The sequence below is a fragment of the Rhinolophus ferrumequinum genome, chromosome 11 (assembly GCF_004115265.2).
Source record: "Rhinolophus ferrumequinum isolate MPI-CBG mRhiFer1 chromosome 11, mRhiFer1_v1.p, whole genome shotgun sequence".
Classification (NCBI taxonomy): Eukaryota; Metazoa; Chordata; class Mammalia; order Chiroptera; family Rhinolophidae; genus Rhinolophus; species Rhinolophus ferrumequinum.
In genome coordinates this window covers 49,131,660-49,153,808 of record NC_046294.1, presented here as the reverse complement: position 1 = coordinate 49,153,808, position 22,149 = coordinate 49,131,660, and the positions used below count along the sequence as shown (strand labels likewise).

The 22,149-nt window shown below is 40.5% G+C and overlaps 1 protein-coding gene across 3 annotated transcripts in view; it reads left to right on the top strand.

Annotated features, from left to right (window-relative positions):
- C2CD3 (C2 domain containing 3 centriole elongation regulator) overlaps positions 1-22,149 on the top strand; it is a 114,258-nt gene that overhangs the window by 51,241 nt on the left and 40,868 nt on the right. For all 3 annotated transcript variants that reach the window (XM_033120185.1, XM_033120183.1, XM_033120184.1), the window contains exons 17-24: positions 1,233-1,413; positions 3,026-3,209; positions 4,407-4,579; positions 5,382-5,505; positions 10,076-10,344; positions 10,889-10,978; positions 13,907-14,518; positions 17,824-18,162. In XM_033120185.1, coding sequence (XP_032976076.1) covers positions 1,233-1,413; positions 3,026-3,209; positions 4,407-4,579; positions 5,382-5,505; positions 10,076-10,344; positions 10,889-10,978; positions 13,907-14,518; positions 17,824-18,162 — 1,972 coding nt within the window. The remainder of the gene's footprint in view (positions 1-1,232; positions 1,414-3,025; positions 3,210-4,406; positions 4,580-5,381; positions 5,506-10,075; positions 10,345-10,888; positions 10,979-13,906; positions 14,519-17,823; positions 18,163-22,149) is intronic.

Sequence of the window (22,149 nt, the reverse complement as noted above, 5' to 3'; positions counted from 1 at the left end):
TATTTAAAAATGACATAAAAACACAAATTTTTAAAAAATCATCCATGATATTCCCAAATCTTATTAGATGTCATATGGCCCTCACATTGCAGTGTAGTCTGAGATTTTGTTAAATTCCATACTAAACGTTAGAAAATGTTACTCACTATATTCACAAAAGAAGTCCTTGGAAAGTTGGATATCAACAAATACAGTTGTTTTTCCTTACACTCATAAGTCCCTCATCCAGTTCAGCATCTGCAGAACTGAATTATTAAATTACTGTAATACTGTATGACCACATTAAACAGCTGCTGTAATTCAGAGAGGTTATTTTTCCTATATTTTTCTTCTCTGGGGAATCAACTTACAAGTTTTCTGTTTCTATAAGGATGGTTTTTGAGCAGATATCGATGACAAGTGTTTTCAGATTTCAAAGCAAAGACCTAATACAATCTCTGTTCCAGTTTTATTGGATTAGTAGTTCAAATGTTAAATATGTATAAATCATACAGTCTGACCCTTATCTGAATCCTGAATTCCCCCTTGGAAAATTCCCAATAGTCAGTCTCTAGTGTCTGCTGAGGCTATATAGAATAGAGGTAAAGAACTTTAGCTCTGGAGTCAGACTACCTGAGTTCAAACCCTGGTTCAACTGGTATTAGCTATGCATGTTAAATGATCTAATATAAATGAAGGGCTTAGTATAGTGCTTGGGTCATAGTAAATAAAGTAATTGTTATTAGTAGAAGTACTTTCACTAACAGTGTATTCGCTACCTTTCCAAGTAGACCTTACCATTAATGAACAGTTTTGGTGTTATTCCTAACTTTATTAAAAATAATATTAAGTAAATGAATAACAGTTTGCTTCAAACATGTGTTCCTTATCCTATTAAGGAAATAGCCTTCTATTTTAGTGTACTGAGAATTAGGAAAAGATGTTGAATTTTATCAAATGGCTTTTTAGCCTTTATTGAAATAGTAATTTTTTTCTTTTTTATTAATGTACTAGATTACAATTATGGATATCATAGTATTGACCCAGTCTCACAGTCTAGAATAAATCCATCTTAATCTGATTACAGTGAGCAATTGTGAGATTTATATACAATGAAAATTAAGTATCTGTTTTAGTATCAGCTAATTAATTATGTTTATTTCTTCATTTATCCTCAGATTTCACAGGGAAGCAGGAATATTCCAAGCAAGTTACTCTTTAAAGTTCACGAGTCTCTCTGTTTTATTTACTAGGCAAAGGACCAAGGAAATGGATTGATGGAGCACCACTTTGAGCTTCACATAGAAAAGGTTAAAGGGCTAGCCCCTCTGCAGGCAACAGTCTGGGGAGAAGCAGATTGTTACATCCAATACTACTTTCCAGTTCAAGGCTCGCAATCCGATATGCTAAAAGGACCTGAGTTCCTTGAAGATGGTAGGTTTGGAAGATTAGATCACCTCATTCTTGTATAGTTCTTGCGTTGGATATACTTAGGAATTTTTTTCCCCTGTAGTCTTACCTGGGCAGTACAGGAGATAGCCTAAGTGTGTATTTTTCTTTTCTTAAAAATTTTTTGGGAACTTTTATTGTGATTTGACTTTAAATGTTGGGAAAGTTGTGAAAATAGTACAAAGAACTTCTCTATAGGGGCGGCCGGATGGCTCAGTTGGTTAGAGCGCGAGCTCTCAACAACAAGGTTGCTGGTTCAATTCCCGCATAGGATGGTGGGCTGCGCCCCCTGCAACTAAGATTGAGGGCGGCAATTGGGCTTGGAGCTGGGCTGCGCCCTCCAGGCCTAGATTGAAGGACAATGACTTGGAGCTGATGGGCCCTGGAGAAACACACTTCCCCAATATTCCCCAATAAACATTAAAAAAAAAGAACTTCTCTATATCCTTTACCTACATCTATCTCAATTATTTACATCTTGTCCCGTCTTATATCATTTATATGCTTACTCACTCTTACCATCTATAAACATACAGTTGATTCTCACTATCCACAGTAGTTATATTCTATAAAGGTTTCAAGAACACTGAATTAGAGAATACTAAACCATTGTTCCTGGGGGAAATATATAAATACACATATCTCACAGAGCTCATGATCTTAAATCCTCAAAACAACTTATCTTGATTGATTCGATTTTCTTTATTTTACAAAAGAGACAGCAAGGTACAGAAGTGTGAATGACTGAGGCCACCTCACTAGCAAGTGCCAAGGTTGGCATTTGTACCCATCCAACTGGCCCCAGAGCTGGAGCATTTTGCACTACACTCTCCCCTACCTCTGTCTTCTGGTCATTTCTGAGAGCAGAAACAAGAATGCAGAGTGTCGCCTTACTTGACCTCATCTTGGAATGAGCAAGTGGATGATTCAAATTTTTTTGCCATTCTGAGTATGTCAGCAAATACCTGTAGAAATGCAGCCAGTGTTAGTTTTGAGGTTCAAGTAACAGACTTGTATCCAGAATATATAAAGAACTCTTACAAATCAATAATAAAAAGATAATCCAATTAAAACTATGCAACAGGTCTTAATAGACATTTCTCCACAGACATACAAATGGCCAATAGCACATGAAAAGATACTTAACATCATTAGTCATTAGGGAAATGCAAATCAAAACCATAATGAGATACCACTTCACATCCATTAAGATGGCTGTAATTTAAAAAAACAAAACAAAAAACAGACTAACAAGTGTTGGCAAGGATGTGGAGAAATTGGAACCCTTATTGTCCACCAACAAAGGGATTTCTTCTGTATTATCATGAGACCTTAAATACCATAGTTAGTAGGGAAATGGACCTGTTAGGAGTAACACAGTCTGAAGATACAGATTCTGGCTCCAGGTCTGACCTATTCACTCTGAGACGTTTGGGTTCACTATGTAACCTCATCTATGAAGTAGGAGTAATATCAGCTTTGTTTTCTTTATCATGAGGGTAAAATTGCATGATACTGGATATTGACATACTGTCTTACTACATATACAACACTAAATGATGTGTTGGATTATTCTGAATTACTTTGTTTTTCACAGGAATCACTCTGAAGCCTTTCAGATCTGCAACCACACTCTGTGTTCCAGATCCCATCTTTAATAGTGAGCACCATCACTCTCTCCTGCTGCCAACTGAAGTTCCAGTGCAAAGGCTACTACTCAGTGCCTTCTCTGCACAGGCGCTCGTGCCTGGAGGTGGAGTCCACTTTGAAATCTGGTGCAGGTACAGTGTGGGGCAGCCAATCCCGTGCCTAGGAAGGAAATACACAATCATAGAGCATCCTTCCCTTAACTCATGTCGTAGGCTTTGGCAGATTGCAGGAAAGCTAATGGCGTGAAAACAAATGTTTACCCTCCCCCTTTGCATCCCCACCCCGAATAAATCAACTAAAATGGCTAAGAGAGTATAAATAAAAGGAGAGGAAACAGATCTAAGGAAGAGTACCATCCACTTGCCAGAAACTTCCTGAACAGAATCAGGTAGAAATTAGGTTTGATAACTTTGTGATCTAAGAATGGGATTTTTTTATATATATATATATATATATATATATATAGATTTTATTGGGGAAGGGGAACAGGACTTTATTGGGGAACAGTGTGTACTTCCAGGACTTTTTTCCAAGTCAAGTTGTTGTCCTTTCAGTCTTAGTTGTGGAGAGCACAGCTCAGCTCCAGGTCCAGTTGCTGTTGCTAGTTGCAGGGGGCGCAGCCCACCATCCCTTGCGGGAGTTGAACCGGCAACCTTGTGGTTGAGAGCCCATGCTCCAACCAACTGAGCCATCCAGGAGCTCAGCGGCAGCTCAGCTCAAGGTGCTGTGTTCAATCTTAGTTGCAGGGGGCGGAGCCCACCATCCCTTGTGGGACTCCAGGAGTTGAACCGGCAACCTTGTGGCTGAGAGCCCACTGGCCCATGTGGGTATCAAACCGTCAGCCTTCGGAATTAGGAGCACAGAGCTCCAACCACCTGAGCCACTGGGCTGGCCCCAAGAATGGGGTGTTTTGACATGAGAGGGAAGTAGTGTAGATACTAACAGGTCCTCATTACCCCTCCAAATTTGAGGGGCTTGGGACTGAAGCCAAAAGAAGAGATTAGGACTGCTCCACTTAGAAGCACTTGTGCTACGGCAGGATTGGTGCTTTCAGGAGTGGCTGCTCCCAGAGGTCCAGGCCAGGTACGGTTACCTCAGAAAGAAACCTGTGGGAAGAGGGGCTTTGTCCTGAATACAGGGTATCATTTATGGGGTTCCTTCTCCACCTATTGGGCAGTAAAGCCAGCTAGACACGACCACAGCTGTATATCACAAATACAGATCAGGCTCCAAAGATAACTAGATATTGAAAGTTGATCCCTGGGGCATACTGAATCAGTCATCCACCCAATTCTTCCAACTGACAGCTTGTGCTTTGTGGCTTACAGATACTATTATCCTAATGTGAGAGACCAGATGGTTGCCAAAGGAACCTTGCCATTATCGAGGATCTGTGCCATGGTCACCAGGCAGCACCGTGAGGATACGGGAATACAGACCTTTAATCTCCCTTTAACCCCCAGGCTTGAGAACAGGAAGGAACTGAGGAACCAATCTTCAGGTAATTGAAGACGAGCTTGTCTTTCCCTTTCAAAGTCATAAACTGGGAATTCACTGTAAGGGAAGTGATTTAAAGTTGGAAGGAATTAGTTAGAATTTGAATTAATTAAGAGTTTGGAGTTTTGAATTATATCTAGCAGGATGACCTACCCTCCCAAGTACATCCTAGACAACTGAGATTAGCCTCCTAAGTCTAGTTACTGTGCATGGTTGCTGGAGAGTGTCGGCCAAAACAAAAGGTTTTATCTTGCCATGGTTAAGAGTGAGTTGTTCTTCCTTACCCTCACTGATCAGCTTGTTCTGTCATTCCTTAAAGCTTCCCCTGAAATGTGATAGTGGGATAGTAGAACTTTTTTTTTTAAGGGTGTTTAAGGTAGCAGTGGCAGGAGAGTGATAGAAGTATAGGGGTATGAAAACCTTTTAAAAGTTTAAAAAGAAAAAAGGCTAGAGGCCTTCTCAATTCTGTAAAAATAACTGGGATTTTAGAAACTCGGGGATTAAGTTCTGCCTCTGATAGTTGTATGATCTCAGCAGGCAATTGAATCTCTGAGCCATGGTTTCTTGGATGTAAAGTGAAAAGAGTAACTTCTGTTCTGCCTTTATTAATCCCAAAGTACAATAATAGGATATGATTCTGAATATGATGGACAGATTCTCTCACTGCTAAAGCCCCTATTGTTCATTAGGATTATAATGTTTATGCTCGTCCTTCCTTCCTTCCTGGCCAGGACTTGGACTTCAGTAGAACAGAAATTCTCCCAAGACACCTGTCTATCTTTTTTCCTTTTGTCCTCATGCTTCAGGTTTACTGGATGTGGGCCTAAGGTACAGGTGTACTCCAAGGACAGCAGAGGGAGTTCTTGCAGCCCGCGCTGTCTCCATCTCAGTCCAGATTATCAGAGCCTGTGGTCTGCAAGCAGCAGCCAAGTAAGTCCTCCTTAGAAAAGCAATTCTCAGTTTTCCGCTGCAGTCCTCAAGATACATGGTGCTCAGGTACACAAAACTTTCTTTTTTTTTTTTTTTTTAATTTTATTGGGTAACTGTGTTTCTCCAGGGCCCATCAGCTCCAAGTCAAGTCGTTGTCTTTCAGTCTAGCTGTGGACGGTACAGCTCAGCTCCAAGTCCAGTTGCCGTTTTCAATCTTAGTTGCAGGGGGCGCAGCCCACCATCCCATGCGGGAATTGAACCGTCAAGCTTATTGTTAAGAGCACACGCTATAACCAACTGAGCAATCCAGCCATCCCACAAAACTTTCTTGCATACAACTTCGTTTGTTAACCACAACTCTGCTTTTTTCTTTTTCTCTTAAGAAAGCATGTAAGAACATAAGTGAATAAATCACTTGCAAGCTTTGCTATAATATTTTAACTGTTATTAGCCACTTAGTGCCTTGACCTTGTCCAACGACTTTATCCTCTACCCTACTTAAACACTTGTTCCCACAGTCATACCCTCCACCCTGAAACCATGCCAGGACCAATCACTACAACTCTTCTGTAATCTCATGTTCTTTCTCTGGAGCCACCTTGTTTTTCCAGCTTGTTCCCCTTCAAGTCTGTTCTCAATACAGAAGCCAGCGATCCTGTGGAAACTTAAGTCAGATCTTGACACACTTCTGTGTAAAAACCCACCAATGACTTTCCATGTCATTCAGAGGAAAAGCCAGCTTCCTTAAAGTGGTGGTAAGACTCCACTGATCTGACCCCGTTATCTTTGTAAGCTCATCTCTTCCTATTAGTCTTCCCCTCTGCGCACTCCACTCCAGCCACTGGCCTTCTTAGTGCTTCTGTACACACCAAGTTCTTTTCCTCTCAGGCTTTGTCTTGGCTGTTGTCTCTGCCTGGCACACTAGTTCTGTATATAAACAGCCTGGCCCTCTTTACCTCGTTTGGGTGTTTGCTCATATTTCTCTCTACCTTGATTGTTCTTCCTTTTGTCCACTAAACAAAGTCCTATTTTCTTTCAATACTTTGCAGCTCCTTTGCAGCCTTCCTTTATCTTTCTGCATGTAGGCCGAATTGTGCTTTGTTCTTTGTCTACTAGCACCTTGGCTGCAGCACATATCACTCTGTTGAAGTTATTTACATGCATGAGTTTTCCTCCGCGAAGCCGAGGTCCTGTAGTCACAGCCAGTGCCCGCCTCCCCACCGCACAGAACAGGTGCTCAGCAAGAAAGAGAACTAGGTCACGCTCCTGTTGAGGACTAGTGCCCTTCGGACGTGAGTTCCAGAGAGAAGCAGCAAGTGCACCTTAACTTTTTCCTTTGGAACTTAGATTAAACAATAATTTCATAGTCTTTGAACAACTAATTGAATTACTGCCTGTGTGAGATCTGACACTGAAGCAGCTGGTAAAATGTTCATTCTAGTTAATATTTTTCCTCACTAAATTCTCTAACTAGACTTTTTCAATAATTGCCTGACAACATCTTAGTCTTGATTCCAGGGCAGTTTTGAAATCATGTCCCTCTCTCGCATTAAAACTTTTGATGGTTTTCCGTTGTCAATAGCAGTGGTCTCCTAATTTTAATTGTGTATTCATATTAATAGAAACATTAAAATTTAGCATACTTTCCAAATACGTGTATACTTATTAGCGTATAAATCATCTTCATGTGTTACTATACTAATATATTAAATACATTAGAAAAACATGTCAGAGTAGTAAAAGTTTAATATATCAGATAGCAAATGTATAATTTTTAGTATTTTCTTCCTGTGCTCAAATAGTTTACCCTGTGAACCCCTAGGTTGTATATAATCCACTTTAGGGACTACTGGTCCTCAGGATAAGGTCCAATGTGCTCAACTTGGCATTCAAGGTCCTTTAAAATATCTTAATCTGAGTCTTGAAAGAAGACTCGGACTTATCAAAATACCTAACAGCTGAAAATTATTCTGGTCACAGAGAAGAACTTATATGCAAAGGCATGGAGGCATGAAACTTGTGTTATCTACAGTACCTGTTCTTTGTAAGACCCAGCCAAGGTCAGAATTCTTAAATGTGGTGTTAAATTTAATTGGCAGAGAAGGACTTGGAATTTAGATGCTCAGTAGATCTGAAAGAGACTGAATAATAGATAAGAAACTCAGTCGTCCCTTTCTCTGGGGACCTGTGAAGAAGGTCAGATTGGATGGCAGGCAGTTTGTTGTCAGTCCCACATTGGGTCTGTGTTACAGTTTCAAGAAGGAAGGGCAAGAAGCCAGGCCAGTTCTCATACTACATTCTCCTGGTAGGTTGGGAGAGTTCCACAGGATGTGAGACAAAGCGTGCTATAATGGAAACAGAATAGCACTAGAAATTGGACCTATTGGCTTCTCGTCCCACCCCTGTCTCCTACTAGCTGTGCATGATCTTGGGCTAATTTCTTTACCTTTCAGAGTGTCTTTATCTGAAAATGGAAATTATGAACACCTCCCCTGATTTTCTAAGGATTACTGTACACATGAACAAATATAAAGTCACTTTATAAACGACCAACTTCTATACCAATGTATGGGTTTTTGTGATTACTTCCATTTGTATAGATAATTAATGTTACTTTTATTAGCCAGTTGAATGTAGTAAAATGAGAAATAAGTTTTACATTGCCTCTTATTGAAGAGAGGAATTCTTGGTGTTCTAAACTTCCTCCTTTGAATCGTCACTCTGGTATCCAGATAGCAGGTGCTCTGAATTAAAGCCTTCTCTCACCAGGAGACATCCACCTTCATTTATGTGCCAGTAGTCTTCCTGAAATACATTTTCAGTGTCTATGTAAAGAAGGCACTTCTTTATTCACTTGAGTCTTCTGACTCACCTGATCTTTAACTGAGAGTGAGTAGAAAGTTCCTTGGACATAGCCAGCTGTTTTTAAGTTCCATGAGGGTAGGAAATTATGGTTATCTTACTACAGTACATCTAGCTTTGAACCCAGTGCATGACACCTACAGCAGACGCTCAGCAAATAATTATTAAACGAATGAATACAGACCAAATTGGGGCCCAAACTCTTCTGTCATATCACTGCCATCTCTGAGAGTTCCCTGGTAAGAGTCTTTTTACTGCCCTTAGGCAGGTACTCTGCTTTGTGTATACCAGGGGTGCCAAAAAAATGTATACACATGACTTGTGTTCATCTTTTGTTATCGGTATATATTATTACAATTTTAATACAGCTGTATCCTTTCTTAAAATGTGTATACATTTTTTTGGCACTCTCTGTATTATCTATTCTAATTTTTTACAACACTGAGTAGTTTATCATTATTTTTTAGCCACTGCTAACATTTGATTTATTTCCATCTTATTTTTCCTAGGCATGATATATATTTCATAGTATGCTGTTGTATGGATAGATACCAGTCTACCGTTAATGATCATTTTGGGTTAATTTCCTTAGAAAATGAAATTGCAACAAATACTAAAGGATATACACCTTTAGTATCCATTGTATCCTTCTGCTTTCCTCATTTTGGCGAATAGGAAACTGAAACTTGTAAGAGGCTGCATAACTTGTCCATGGGCGCACAGTAAATGTGTGGCCAGGATTCAAACCCAAATGTGTATAACTCCAAATTATTACCCTCTACTGATGTATATACCAAAAATAGTAAGAATTTTAGAGGAAGGAACCCTAAAGTTGGCTTCAAAAGGAGGTGACCTCTTTGCTTCAATGTCAATTTTATACCGTTGGGGAATTTGGGGTCAGGAAGTTTGTCTCATACCCACACACAAAAGATATGACTACTCTTTATGAGTATCACTTAAAGGTAAGTAGATTTTGTCTGTACATCGTAGAACATCTGTACTGAGAAAGAGAAAAGCGGCCCTCGACATCTGGGAACTGACCTGCCACTCATAGCGAGGCTTTGGTATTTTCCTGTTGATCATAAACGATCTCACAGAACCCCAGCCTCAGACAGGGCTGCTCTGTGACCATGCTCAAGTGAGACAAAAATAAGACTATGCCATAGTCTTGTGTGAGCACAAATCAAAAAAGGTCATTATGAAAACCACAAAATACCCAGCATTCCTTCACCGTGGCTAACGTGAGTGATTGCTGCTGCTTTACACATTACAGTTTTAATCTTATTCTAGTCTTCCCTCCTTCTAGGTAAGATTCATTAACAGCATCCTCGAACACTCCTTCAAATCACATAACATGAACCCAGTGCTATAAGTCCTTTCTGATACCTTCTTACTAAGATGCCCCATGATTCCCTAGGGTGTGTGTTCTCCATCATTGCAATGGACAGTAAGCCCAACTTGTTCAACTACAATTGGTTCCTGGTTGTCTTTGACTGAAAGATGTTGGCAGTACAATGGTGTGTCCTTGGAGTGACACTCTGGTAGACAGATGAATGTTCTCTTCCCACCCCCATGCACACACACTTTCATAGCCAGATTACTGAGGGCACACTGTGGCACTGCCAAAAGCATGGTAGAAATGTTTTCTAGGCAGTCAAGCTGATTTCTGATATTACCTTCTTCTCCTTCCCACCCTTCTCCCCTACAGGGCTTTGGCTGAGCAGGAACCCTCTCTCCAGTTCAGTGCTACAGTTGGGGTCAATGCCTTTGTCACCATTCATCTGTCCTTCCTGCCCAAGACAGAACAGCGCCAAACCCGCCCTGTGGCCTGTACCTTCTGCCCTGAGTTCTCCCATCATGCTGAGTTCTCGTGTAACTTAGTAACTCAGCACTGCAGTGGAGAGGCCTGTTTCCTGGCAGAGCTGTTAGAGTTTGCAGAGGTCACTTGTGCTATTTATCATGAAGATACCAAGTCAGGTGAGCACCAAATGACTCATCACAATTAGAATGAAAAGGGGCTCTGTGTTGAATGTTATAGCCTTTCTAGGAGATACATGCTAAAGTATTTAGGGGTGAAGGGTCATATTCTCGGCAGCTTACTTTTGAAGTATATAGCAAAAGTAAGTAGAATATGTATTGAGTGTGTATGTGTGTGTGAGAGAATGTAGAGAGAGATAAAGCAAATGTGTCAAGATGTTACTAGGTGAATCTAGCTGAAGCGTCTATAGAAGTTCATCGTCATTCTTGAAGCTTTTCTGTATGCCTGAATTTTTTTCAAAATTAAATGATTTAAAATTATATTTACACACACACACACACACACACACACACATCTAATGATTTAATTAAAAATGATTTAGAGGGCATTTAAGCTTTGACTGGAGCAAGATGATCTCTAATGCATCTTCCAACACGGAGATTTAGTGAGTGTATATGGAGGGTTATGTGAATATATGTAAGTATAAGCTCTTTGGTCAATAAACCACCAAATAATTTCTCTTTTTTTTGTTTGTACTGACAGCCAGTGATATAACCAGTATCCAGTCATTCAAAGATTACCTGCTCGGAGTAGTAAAGGTTCCGACAAAAGAGCTGCTAGTCAAGAGATCTGGTAAGGACTGTAGATTATTCTACTCCTGCCCTTTCTCATTCACTTTCCTGCAAGAGATCATCTTCTCTGGCTCCCTTGCAAGATATGCAAAAGGAAACACGACCCCTTAATACATGCCGCTGAATTCTCCAGTTACCTCACAAGTTTTCCCAAAAGCATTTGAAGACCTCTCCTAATCATGTCAAAGTTCTTCTGATAAAGCAAAGAAGCTCAAAACATTGTACTGTCATCTTATTCTAGGAAAGATGATGATGCTGCTGCAAATAATAAATATGGCGGTATCCATTGCATTATATAGCACTTGGTGAAATATTTTCTTAGAACTTGTTTGAGTCTTGTGATAACCCTGCCTTTATCACAAGATAAAGGACGTTATTCTTTTCTTTGCCAGATGAGAAAACTTGGGCTCACAGAGGTTAAGTGATTTGCCAAAACCACACAGTTAGTGAGTGGCAATACTGAAAATAAATCTAGCTTTGCCCATTCTCTTTCACTATACTCTCCTTTCTCACTAAAGAAGGAATAAAGATAAGAGGTGAAGACACAACCACCAAGGCAGTTGGGAAATATTGGTCTCCTCCTACTTATTACTAGCTTGGTGACCTTGACAAAGTGACTGTGACCTCTCTCAGCCCCAGTTTTCTTAGCTCCTGGATGGAGACAGTTAATCCTGACAAGTCTACAAGGTAGGAATTGACTAAATAGGATAAAGTGCTTGATACATAATAGGCACTCAGTAAATGTTTGTTTTGCTTCTCTTGCCCATTTTCCTCCCTAGGCTTGTGTAATCTAGTTGACAAACTTCTGTCACACACCTCCCAAGTTTCATTATAAATTGAAATTTGAGCAGTACTCTAATAAACAGGTACGATGTGCCTGCCAGAGAGAAGTCTGTGCAACTTGATAGAGGGTTTAAGTCTCACTTCTGTCACTTACTATTAGTGATCTAGAAAAAGTCACTTCGTCTCTCAGATCCATAGTTTCCTCATCTGTAAAAATGGAAACAATAAGGTCCACTTTGCAAGATTACTGAGCCACTCAATGAAATTACACATGTAAAGGATCTTGGCATGGGGCTAGGCTCACAGGAAACCTCAGTTTCCTTCTGAAACTTACTACAGAGTTTGTCAGGCAACAGGCACTATCTGGGAAGTCCCATCTCTACAAATCAAATTTAACCCCTTGGAAATAAAATCTTTTAGACAGTTTGGGATATATCATTTGCCTTTGTTTTCAGAGTATTCTAAAGTGAACATTCTATTTTCTTTCCTCCTGCTGATAATCTCAATTATAGAATCATCTAGCAGTTCTTAAGTGCTGAAATGGTGTGAAATATTATGTGTATGTGCATTTCTGCATTTTTCTGGAGATAGTAGCTTTCATTAGAGCCATACAGGTCTGTCACCAAAAATTGTTAAGAACCACTACTAGGCCATGGGGAAATTAATACTCAGGGAGGAGAAGTTATTAAAGCTAAGGCCATAGGTGCATAGACCAGCCAAGCCAGAGGAATCTTAGAGATCAACATATTCATCCTCCTTATTCAACGGATAAAAAATAGGAAGGCCCAGAAAATTATACCTTTTCCAAAAGTCAGAAAGCTTTAAGTGACCTTTGGCAAATTAATTTCAATAAGTCTTAATCTTCTCACCTATAAAGTATAATTAATGAAACCTTTCTCAGAAAACTGCTGTGAATATTATTGTACTAATCCACAGTTTGTTTTACATAATTGTGAAATCCAAAACAGTCAGAAAATCGGAAGTTTTTCATTAACTCATTAAGCAGCCAAATCTGACCTCAACTGACAGACTGTTTAGTCTTTAATTATGGCTTAAGCCACTGCCTGATTGTATAAAGTTTGGTTGGAACACATTATGGACATTCATTTACATATTGTCTGTGGCCACTTTCTCACTACAGCAGCATAGATGAGTAATTGCAACAGAGACCATATGACCCAAAAGCCTAAAATATTTCCTGTCTGGCCTTTTACAGAATAAGTTTACCAACCTCTGACTGATATGATCGCTGACTGTTATATAATATTCACTTTATATACCATATCACCTTTTAAAATCTGAAAAAGATCCTAAATTCAGAAACAAATCTGGCCCTAAGGGTTTCAGATAAGATATTGTGACCCTATAGTAGGTGGAGTGTAGGCTTTGGAGCCAGCTAGACCCAGGTTCAAACCCTAGCTCTGCCACTTGGTGGCTGTGATAACTTGGGCAGATCTCTGGATTTCCATTGTCTCTTCTATAAAGTACAGATTCTTGTCCCACTTAATTCTCAGCACTTCACAGGGTTATCAGGAGAATTAAATGAAGTAATACATATTACTAAACACTAGGAGAATATCTGACACATAGTAAATACTCAACAGAGTAACTGTTACTACTTTGAAATCTAGTGCCTGGTCCTTGGTATATGTTCACTACGTGGCAGTGCCTTGGTGGAGGACCTGGGACTAGATGTCGCATTTCCTGATTTCGTGTTCCTTGCCTTTTTGATTGTACTCATAGCACCATAATAACATTTCACATTTTTTTAATAGCACTTCTCTTTGAAAGCTCTTCTCAAACCAGGATCTCATTTGATGATCTTAACAACTTTGTCTGGTAGGCAAGATCAGCGCTCATTTTCCCATTTGTCAAGTAAGGAAACGAAGGCTAAGAGAACTTATTGGCTTATCCAGACTGAGCGACTAGTTTGCGGCTGAGCCAGGGAGAGAATTCAGGTCTTCCAGCTCCTTGCCTCTGTTCTTCCACCTGATCTCATTGCCTTTCAGGGGTCAGATGAAACAACGACAATGCACTGCGAATATGTTTTCTGTTCTGTCTTGAGCCAAGGTGATGGCTCTGGGCTGGAAAGTGGGTCCGTCTTTTTACTTTTAAGAGAATAATTGAACATCTTTTCTCCCATAAGGGATCACAGGATGGTATCCTGTCATTTTACCAGAAGATGGGGTCGTGCCTCACGGCTTGGAGCTCATGCAGAAGATTGTGGGTGGTCTGGAGCTTTCAGTTTCCTTCACCCATCCTGGAGACAGAGAGCGGGTGTTGGAAGCTGCTGAGCTGTTAGGCTGGAGCTTTGAGAAGAACCTGAAGGATCTTGTCAAGATGGACGAAGAGGAGCCAGCACAGCCAGCCACTATCACCATCGCCACACCGCGGCTCTGGCTGCCCATCCATTGCGTGCTGCTTGCCGGCCAGAAGCACATTCACAAGAGCACATATTTCTACCTCCGCTATAAGCTGTATGATCATGAAGGCTTTTGGACCCCTCTTAAGAAGCCTAAGGAATCTACAGACAAAAAGCAGGTCATGGTCACTTTTAAGGCATCCAAAAGAGCAGAAGTCACTAGGGGCCCTTCACTGTTTTGGTACTTCAGGGAGGAGAGATTAGAGATCCAAGTGTGGCGGGCTTATGGCAATGACAGTGTGGAGAGGCCCCACCAAACGGACAGCTGGATTGGCTCAGCCTATGTGGACCTGGCCAGACTTGGGGAGAGGACAGCAAGGACACTAACTGTCAGCGGTAAGTGAAAACCCAGCCTCAGCTCTTGTGTTTTGAGCACATGCTCTGTGACACGCACTATATGAGACATGCTTTCAGGCATGATTTTATTTCATCCTCCCAGCAATCCTGTGAGACAGGTATCAGACCCATTTCACAGTCATAAAAATGGAGGCTCAGAGAGGCTGGGTAACTGCCCAGGGTCATAGGCTAATAAGTGTTCTTTCCATTATTGTGTGCTGACAGATTAATAGTAATTTAGTAATGCTTCTTGTAACTAAAGAGATTTCCAAAGAGGTTTGCTGGCTGCTTAAAAAGGGGCATTCCATAGAGACAGTATACCTTGGTAGGACCACCACAGCTCTAAGAACTGGGTGAACTTGTAGCTTTAGCTTACATCCAAATGTATCCGATTTTTGCACCTAACTTGGTGCCTACAACATTGTAAGTACTCAGTTACCATGTGTAATATAATGAGTGAATTTAGGGGACTCCCTTTACCCACATGTAGGAGAGCCTGTATGATAATCTAGAATGCTAGTTTTTTATATACACTGAAGAGCATACCTGCTAATGAAATTAGGATGTCCTTTGTGGTCAGCATATCTTGGAATCATAAAGAAAATCTAAACAGTAGTAAATTGGTTCACAGTGTAGAAAGGGAAAAAGGTAACATTTTGCAGTTGGCATTATGTACTAGGTACTTTTCTTTCAAACGTTTGTTCAATACTTGGTACATGTATTTGGCTCTGGGGATTCAATGATGAGTAAGAAATAGTCCCTGACCTGAATAAGTTTATAGTCTAACGGGACAACAGAGTAGCAAGTTAAACAATGACAGTGAAGCATGAGAGCTGGGAGGAAGGTTTTTTCAGGGGTGCTTTGAGCACAAGGACGCAGCATCTCTTGGTTTAAAGGACAGCATCTTAGGGAACGCGACTCAAGTTTCAAAGGATTTAGGAAAAAGCCAAGAAAAAGGGGAGAGAAGGGTATTTTAAAAGGGAACAGCATGTGTGAAGACAGAGGCAAGAAGCAGTTTGATACATTTTAGGCATGATAAGTAATTTGGTTCTGCAGGATCCTAAGATACACAGGTTGGGAAATGATGGGAGATGAAGCTGGAGAGGTAGACAAGAGAACGACTACGTTGAAGGCTGCTTCTAAGAAGAAGAGTTTGGACTTTATTCTGAGCTGTAGAAAACAATTATAACGAGTTCTGAATAGAAGAGTGATATAGCTTTGCATATGAGAAAAATAAGTATAGCAACTATAGTGCAGAATGACTTGGAGATGGCCAGACCAGATTTTTTTACAAACATGATATTTATTCACCATAACATTCCTGTAAGGTTAGTTATTTCCCACTCTCGCCATGCAGTTGAAGAAACAAAGTCACAACCTGATTTTAGCTGTTAGCCTGGTGCTCTGACCATGTTGTTGAGCAGGTCGCCCTGCGAAAGGAGGAGAATGAGTATCTGGGTGATCATCCCAGGTTCTCTGGTTCTCCGGACCCAGCAGGTGTAAGCCTGGCACTATTGAGCACCTCATCAAATGCCATGTGCCCTGTTTTATCTGGGCTGGTGGCTTAGAGTCACTTTACAGATTGCAGAAAAAGGCCTTGAAGTGAGCATTGCTCACTTGAACTAAAGTTCATAAAGACAGACTGTTGTTGTTGTTGTTAGTTTCAGGTGTACAAAGCAACATAATAGCTAGACATTTACACCCCAAAGTGATAACCGCCCTCCCCAAAGCTACTACCCGTCTGACATCTTATATAACTGTTATAATACTATTGACTATCTTCCTTATACTATACTCCTCCTCCCGTGACTGTACACACACACACACACACACACACACACACACACACACACTTTTGGTTGACAAACAACATTAGGCTACTTCAGCCTCAGTTGTACAGCGCATTGGTTATGCATCTACACAGTCTATGACGTGATGCCATTGATAAGTCCAGTGTCCAGTGCCCGTCTGGCACCTACATAATCTTTACAACATTGTTGATTATATTCCTCATACTGTATTTCATATCCCTATGACTATATTGTGTCTACTAATTTGCTCTTTCTAATCCCTTCACCACCCCATCTTCTCCCCACTCCCATCTGCTGAAGAAAGTAGGTTTGGGACACTGAATATGGATTTAAGGATCAGAACTCAAACACAAATACCTCTTTCTATTGAGTGATACCAAAGGTGGTATTTAACTTTTAAGATCATCCATGTACCTCATACTTCTCCACATCCCACCAGTCTAAGCTTTTTATGCTCTTGTAAAAGGGCCTTGTGTAAAGCGTGGCATTTGATGTATTTGCTGAGTGAGTCAGTCAGTCCATCCAACCATCCTTCCAATTACTGTTAAGTTTCTGGAGGATAAGGATTTAACTATGTTGCTTTTGGTGTCTTCCCTCCTATGACTTGCCCTTAGTTTCTGCTTGTGATAATCATAATTTATTCATTGTGTGAAAGAAAACAGGTTACCTAAAAATAGAAGAAGACAGGAAAGGTTCCATCTTACTGCTATCTGTGAATCCATTAACTCTGTTTTCCTGAATTGAGTCTAATGAAGCAAACTTTGAGATTCTGAAAGAACTATTAATGCCTTCTACTTTATAAATAAAATCTCATATTAACATCCAGCAAGCCAGGAAAGCTCAAATCTCTGTGTTTAAATCTGCTCCTTAATGAAAAAGTCATCTTGGCACTTAGTAAACCCCTCTGAGATTCTGGCACATGAAAAACACTCAACAAATATTAATTCCTTACTTTTCTTTCTTGCCTCCTCTGCCACGCTCTCCTTCTTCCTTACAAATGATCTCCAGGTCTACTGCCAGAACATATTTAGTTGGTGAAACAGGCTAAACTCTGAGTATCAGGGCAGCTCCCTGATGAGGAGAAGGCCTAAGAACAAGAGTTAGTGGAACATGTGGAAGAGAAGACAGGCCACTCCTGATTTCATAAAAGTATTGGACTTTGAAGGGGCTTCAGAAGTCGTCTATGTCTAGTTGCCCCTCAGCACATAAATCCCTTCCACGATAGCTCTTCCTGGTCGTCATTTGCCTTTGGCTTCAAATCAGAGCTCTCACTACTTTCCATTATTGGAAATAGTGTGTACATTCGGAGGAGGGGGTGTAAAATTTTTCCCACTGTATACTAACTTTGCAGGGTTTTTTGCAAATTGGTATTTGGGGCCCCTAAGCCTACCCAAACAGAAAGGGCCATCAGCACTGTCGTGGATGTCTCCTCCAAGGTCTGAGAGTGTCTGTGGTGTCTGCTGGCTTGGCTTATTCTCCTCCCTCCTTTTGCAGGTGTGTATCCTCTATTTGGACGAAATGCTTCCAACCTCTCCGGAGCCGTCTTGCGAGTTCATGTGGTTCTTTCTCCTCTTTCCCCATATCCCGAGCCCACTCATGAGCTGGACTCAATGGACTGCAGTAGCCACAGTGAGTCTGAGCAACCCCCCAGAAGGAATGATGAGATTCAGCTCTCTCTACCGCCTGGCCACCAGAAGTCTCCTGCCTCCGCCCAGGTCCCCTGCGATAGCACCGCCGCTGGAGTCTGTCCGGCCCAGGAGGACCCCGCTGAGTTGGACGGAACTTTTGCAGTCAGTGTCCTGGTAGAAAGAGCAATGCACTTGAGCTTGAAAGGTATGCTCTGCTCACTTATCAAGAAATATATATCTGACTCCTCAGGCTATGGTCCTATCTTCACAGATCTTTCAAATCGTGGCAGGATCTGCCAGAACTATTAACCATCTTAATCAATAATTATATTTCTCAAGCCTAAAGGTTTAAGCAACATGAAAGCCTTTCTGAACATACATGGACCTTGTCAGTTTTCCTAATTTGAAATATCATAAATTTCGCAGTCAAGAAACCTGAGTGTCAGCTCAGATACTTCTCTTTTCCTTATCTACCATCAAACTGTCAGATTCATTAGATTGCTCTCTCTCTCAAATATTCTTAGATCTCGTCCTTCTTTTCCATTGCTATCAATTCAGGTCTTCTTCGTTATGCAGCTAGGGCCAAGGTATCTTAACAAAGGATCTATAAAACCGCCAAGGGAGCCAAGGATTAAAATCAGGGTTGGTGGATTGGATAGAAAAATAATTACATCTTACTTTTATTAATGTTTAACTAAAGTTTAACATTTCCTCTAATTGTGAATGTAGGCAATAGACCCTGGTAATATTAACAGTACCTGTGACGTTGTCAACAGTAGAAATCACAGGGATTCCTGTTTCTCATTGTAGTTATTGCAGATTCTTAGAAAATCATTTATACCTATTATTTCAAAGTTCAGTAATTAAACCTACAGTCAGATCTTATACATTAGTAAAGCATATATATTACCATATCACAAAGTTTTCTTAGTGTTTCAATAAATATGTCAATATAATTTGATTTTTATGTAATCCTGTGGATTTTACATTATGAATTTTTTTTAAAAAGCAGTTAAAAGAAGATCCCCATAGGCGGCCGGGTGGTTCAGTTGGTTAGAGCACGAGCTCAGGGCTGCCGATTCGATTCCCACATGGGCCAGTGAGCTGCGCTCTCCACAACTAGATTGAAGACAACGAGCTGCCGCTGAGCTTCCGGAGGGGCGGCCGGATGGCTCAGTTGGTTAGAGCGTGAGCTCTCAATGAGGTTGCCAGTTCCATTCCTATATGGGATGGTGGGCTGTGCTGCTGCAACTAAAGATTGAAAACGGCAACTGGACTTTGAACTGAGGTTTGCCCTCCACAGCTAGACTGAGGGATAACGACTTGGAGCTGATGGGCCCTGGAGAAACACACTGTTCCCCAATATTCCCCAATAAAATTAAAATTAAAAAAAAAAGAAGAAGAGCCCCATAGACCTCACCAGACAGCCAAAGGAGTCCATGGCAGAAAGAATCCTTGTCCTACCTTTACTCAGCTTATAATCGCTCCTAAAATTTTCCCTTTGCCATCACCCATCTCTTTTAAAGCCTGGCTAATTCCATCACCTATCTTAAGACACAACTGAAGCACTGCCATTTACTAGAGTTTCCCTGACATCAAGGCCCCCCACAGTAGTAAAATTTTCTGCATGGTTTTCTTCTCCACTAGATATGAGCTGTTTAAGCTTTTCTTATTCATTCATTCATTCATTCAGCAACAAAACTTTTGTAGTATTTGCTATGTGCGAGCACTGTCCATGGTGCTGGGAATAAAGTAGTGAACAAAACAGATGGAAATCATGCTCTCGTGAAGCTTAAATTCTAGTAGGAATATATTCAGCTCTGTTTTCTTGCTAATATGTTTGTGTGTGTGTGTGACTTTGACCAAGTTATTATCTCTTTCTGTACCTTGGATTTCTCAGATATAAATGGCTGGGTTTAACAGTTCTGAGATGTATGACGGCTATGAGAGCCAGAAACCATAGCCTTATGAATCCAGACGTTTCAGTAATCTTTGTGTATCAGAGGCTGTGAAACATTTTATCTGAGGACAAACTCTTCTCCAAGTACAGTCTTGCTTTGCTGTATTAAAGATACTGAGATCCCAGAGGAGTAACAAAATTGGCAAACAGTTTTTGCTTTTTTACTGGCCCACCAGAGCAGCCTATTTTTGATAACTTGATATATAAAAACTGATTTTTTTAAAAGAGAAAAATCAATGCATGAGTGAATTTAAGGAAAGTACATAAAACCTTTGATATTTTTACAAGAATTATTTTGGTTTTTTTACTGCATTGAAAATAAAATTTAATATACAAAAATATGATTTACATCCCATTTTCAGGGGCCTCCCCATATTACAAAAAGCGAAATGTACTTGTAACTTTTCAATTAGACAGTGAGTTTGTTTTTTAAAATATAACTTGGCAAGGTAATTTGACAGTAATTTATTGAGCATATCCTTGTTCTCTATTCTCATTTTTGTAAGTTAATTATCTCATTTAGTCCTTATGTCAAGTGGGATTATGATATGAATGGATTACAGTACATACCCATTTTATAAATGAGAAAATTGAAGATCAAAAAGGTTAAGTGATGTGAGTTATACAGTTAATAAGCTTTGCAAAGCCAGAATTTGAATCCAGTTAGGTCTGGATCTAAAGCCCATGCTCTTTCCTTTATACCTTCCTGCCTCTCAGATATGAGACGTAGCTGTGTTTGCCAGGTTGGCGTGTCTACATTCTGTTTACCAGTCATTCAAGCCCAAGTGGGGCGTGTATCGCACCCAGTCCTGTGATTACATTGCGAGAATGGTAGTTCAATTCAGCAAGCAGTAAATCTATGCAGGGCTAGTGCCAGGTACAGAGAGTGCAGAGCAGATGACACATCATTTGTGTCCTCCAAGAGCTGATTACCGGGTCAAGGGGATTAGTAAGTACACAGTTAATGATATATATGAAGCAGAATGCTCCGAGGGCCAAAGGGTAACGTAATTCATAGTGTTTACAGAGTTTAGAAACAGAGAAATCAGATATTCTAAGAAATCAGGAGAACTTTTTAGAATGAATAGGATTTCAGAAAGATGGGACTGGAATTCCAAGTGGATATTTCAGCTTGAACAAAATTACTGAAGTAAGAACGTGTATGTGTTCTGGGCTTGCTTAGAGGGGGCGTGGAGGATCTGATAGCAGTTGTTCCTCTTTGGCTGCAGCTCAAGGTTATTACAAGGGAGCTATAGGATATCATAAAGAGATAAATAAGAAAATTGCTCAATAGCAGCAAGGGCTTGACAAAGACTCATGGACATGATGTTTGATGGCTGTGAACGGCACGTCTTTCCTCCTGGTGATTTTCCTCCAGCAGTGCTTGGCTTCTTTTTCCTTCCTACTATAACAACAAGCAATTCCCTGGGCCTTAGTTCATGCACCTTCCTAAGCCTGGTTCTTTTCTCTCTTCCCCAGCCACAAAACTACACCCACTCCGCTGACATTCCTACTCTCCTCATTCGCCGTCCTCTTTTCCTTGAATGTATAGGCAAACCCCTGCTTCGGGGTCTTCGAATGGATGTTCCTCCGCCCGGAGTAATTTTCACTTCTCACAGCTCTTTTCTGAAATGACTTTGTCTCAGCAAGGCCTTCCTTGGCTACCCATTTAAAATTGCAGCTCTTCCCCAACATTTTCAATCCCTCTTTTCTGCTTTTTTTTTTTTTTTTTTTGTCTGTAGCCTTGAACGGTGTATTTTGTTTATTTTCTGCCTGTCTTAGAAGAACATAAGTTCTACAAAGACAGGGATTTTTATCTGTTTTGTTTTATTTACTGCTGAATTCCCAACGTAAGAACTATATCTGATATGTAATTAGTGGTAAATATTTGGTAAATGAAGAGTGGATGTATCTGAGGCCTTGCTCATATGCCTTCTCCTTAATACCGTCTCTGATTTCCTACGCTGCCTCTCCTGCAGGCACGTTACTTAGGGAGAATTTAACAAAAGTCACAAAGAGGTTTTTTTATTAAGTTCCCACTGTGTGCAGTACAGGGTACAGGATCCTGGCCTCTTAGAAAGTTTCTATCACCTTTTTGCCATTCTCACCGCCACCTTGCTTGTTCAGGCCTCAGAAACTTGGACCGGTTAGATAGCCCTCTCAGTGGTTGCTGCTCCCAATATTCTTTCAATATCTTTTTATTCTGCCATGCAGCTTACCTGTCTGGTCAAC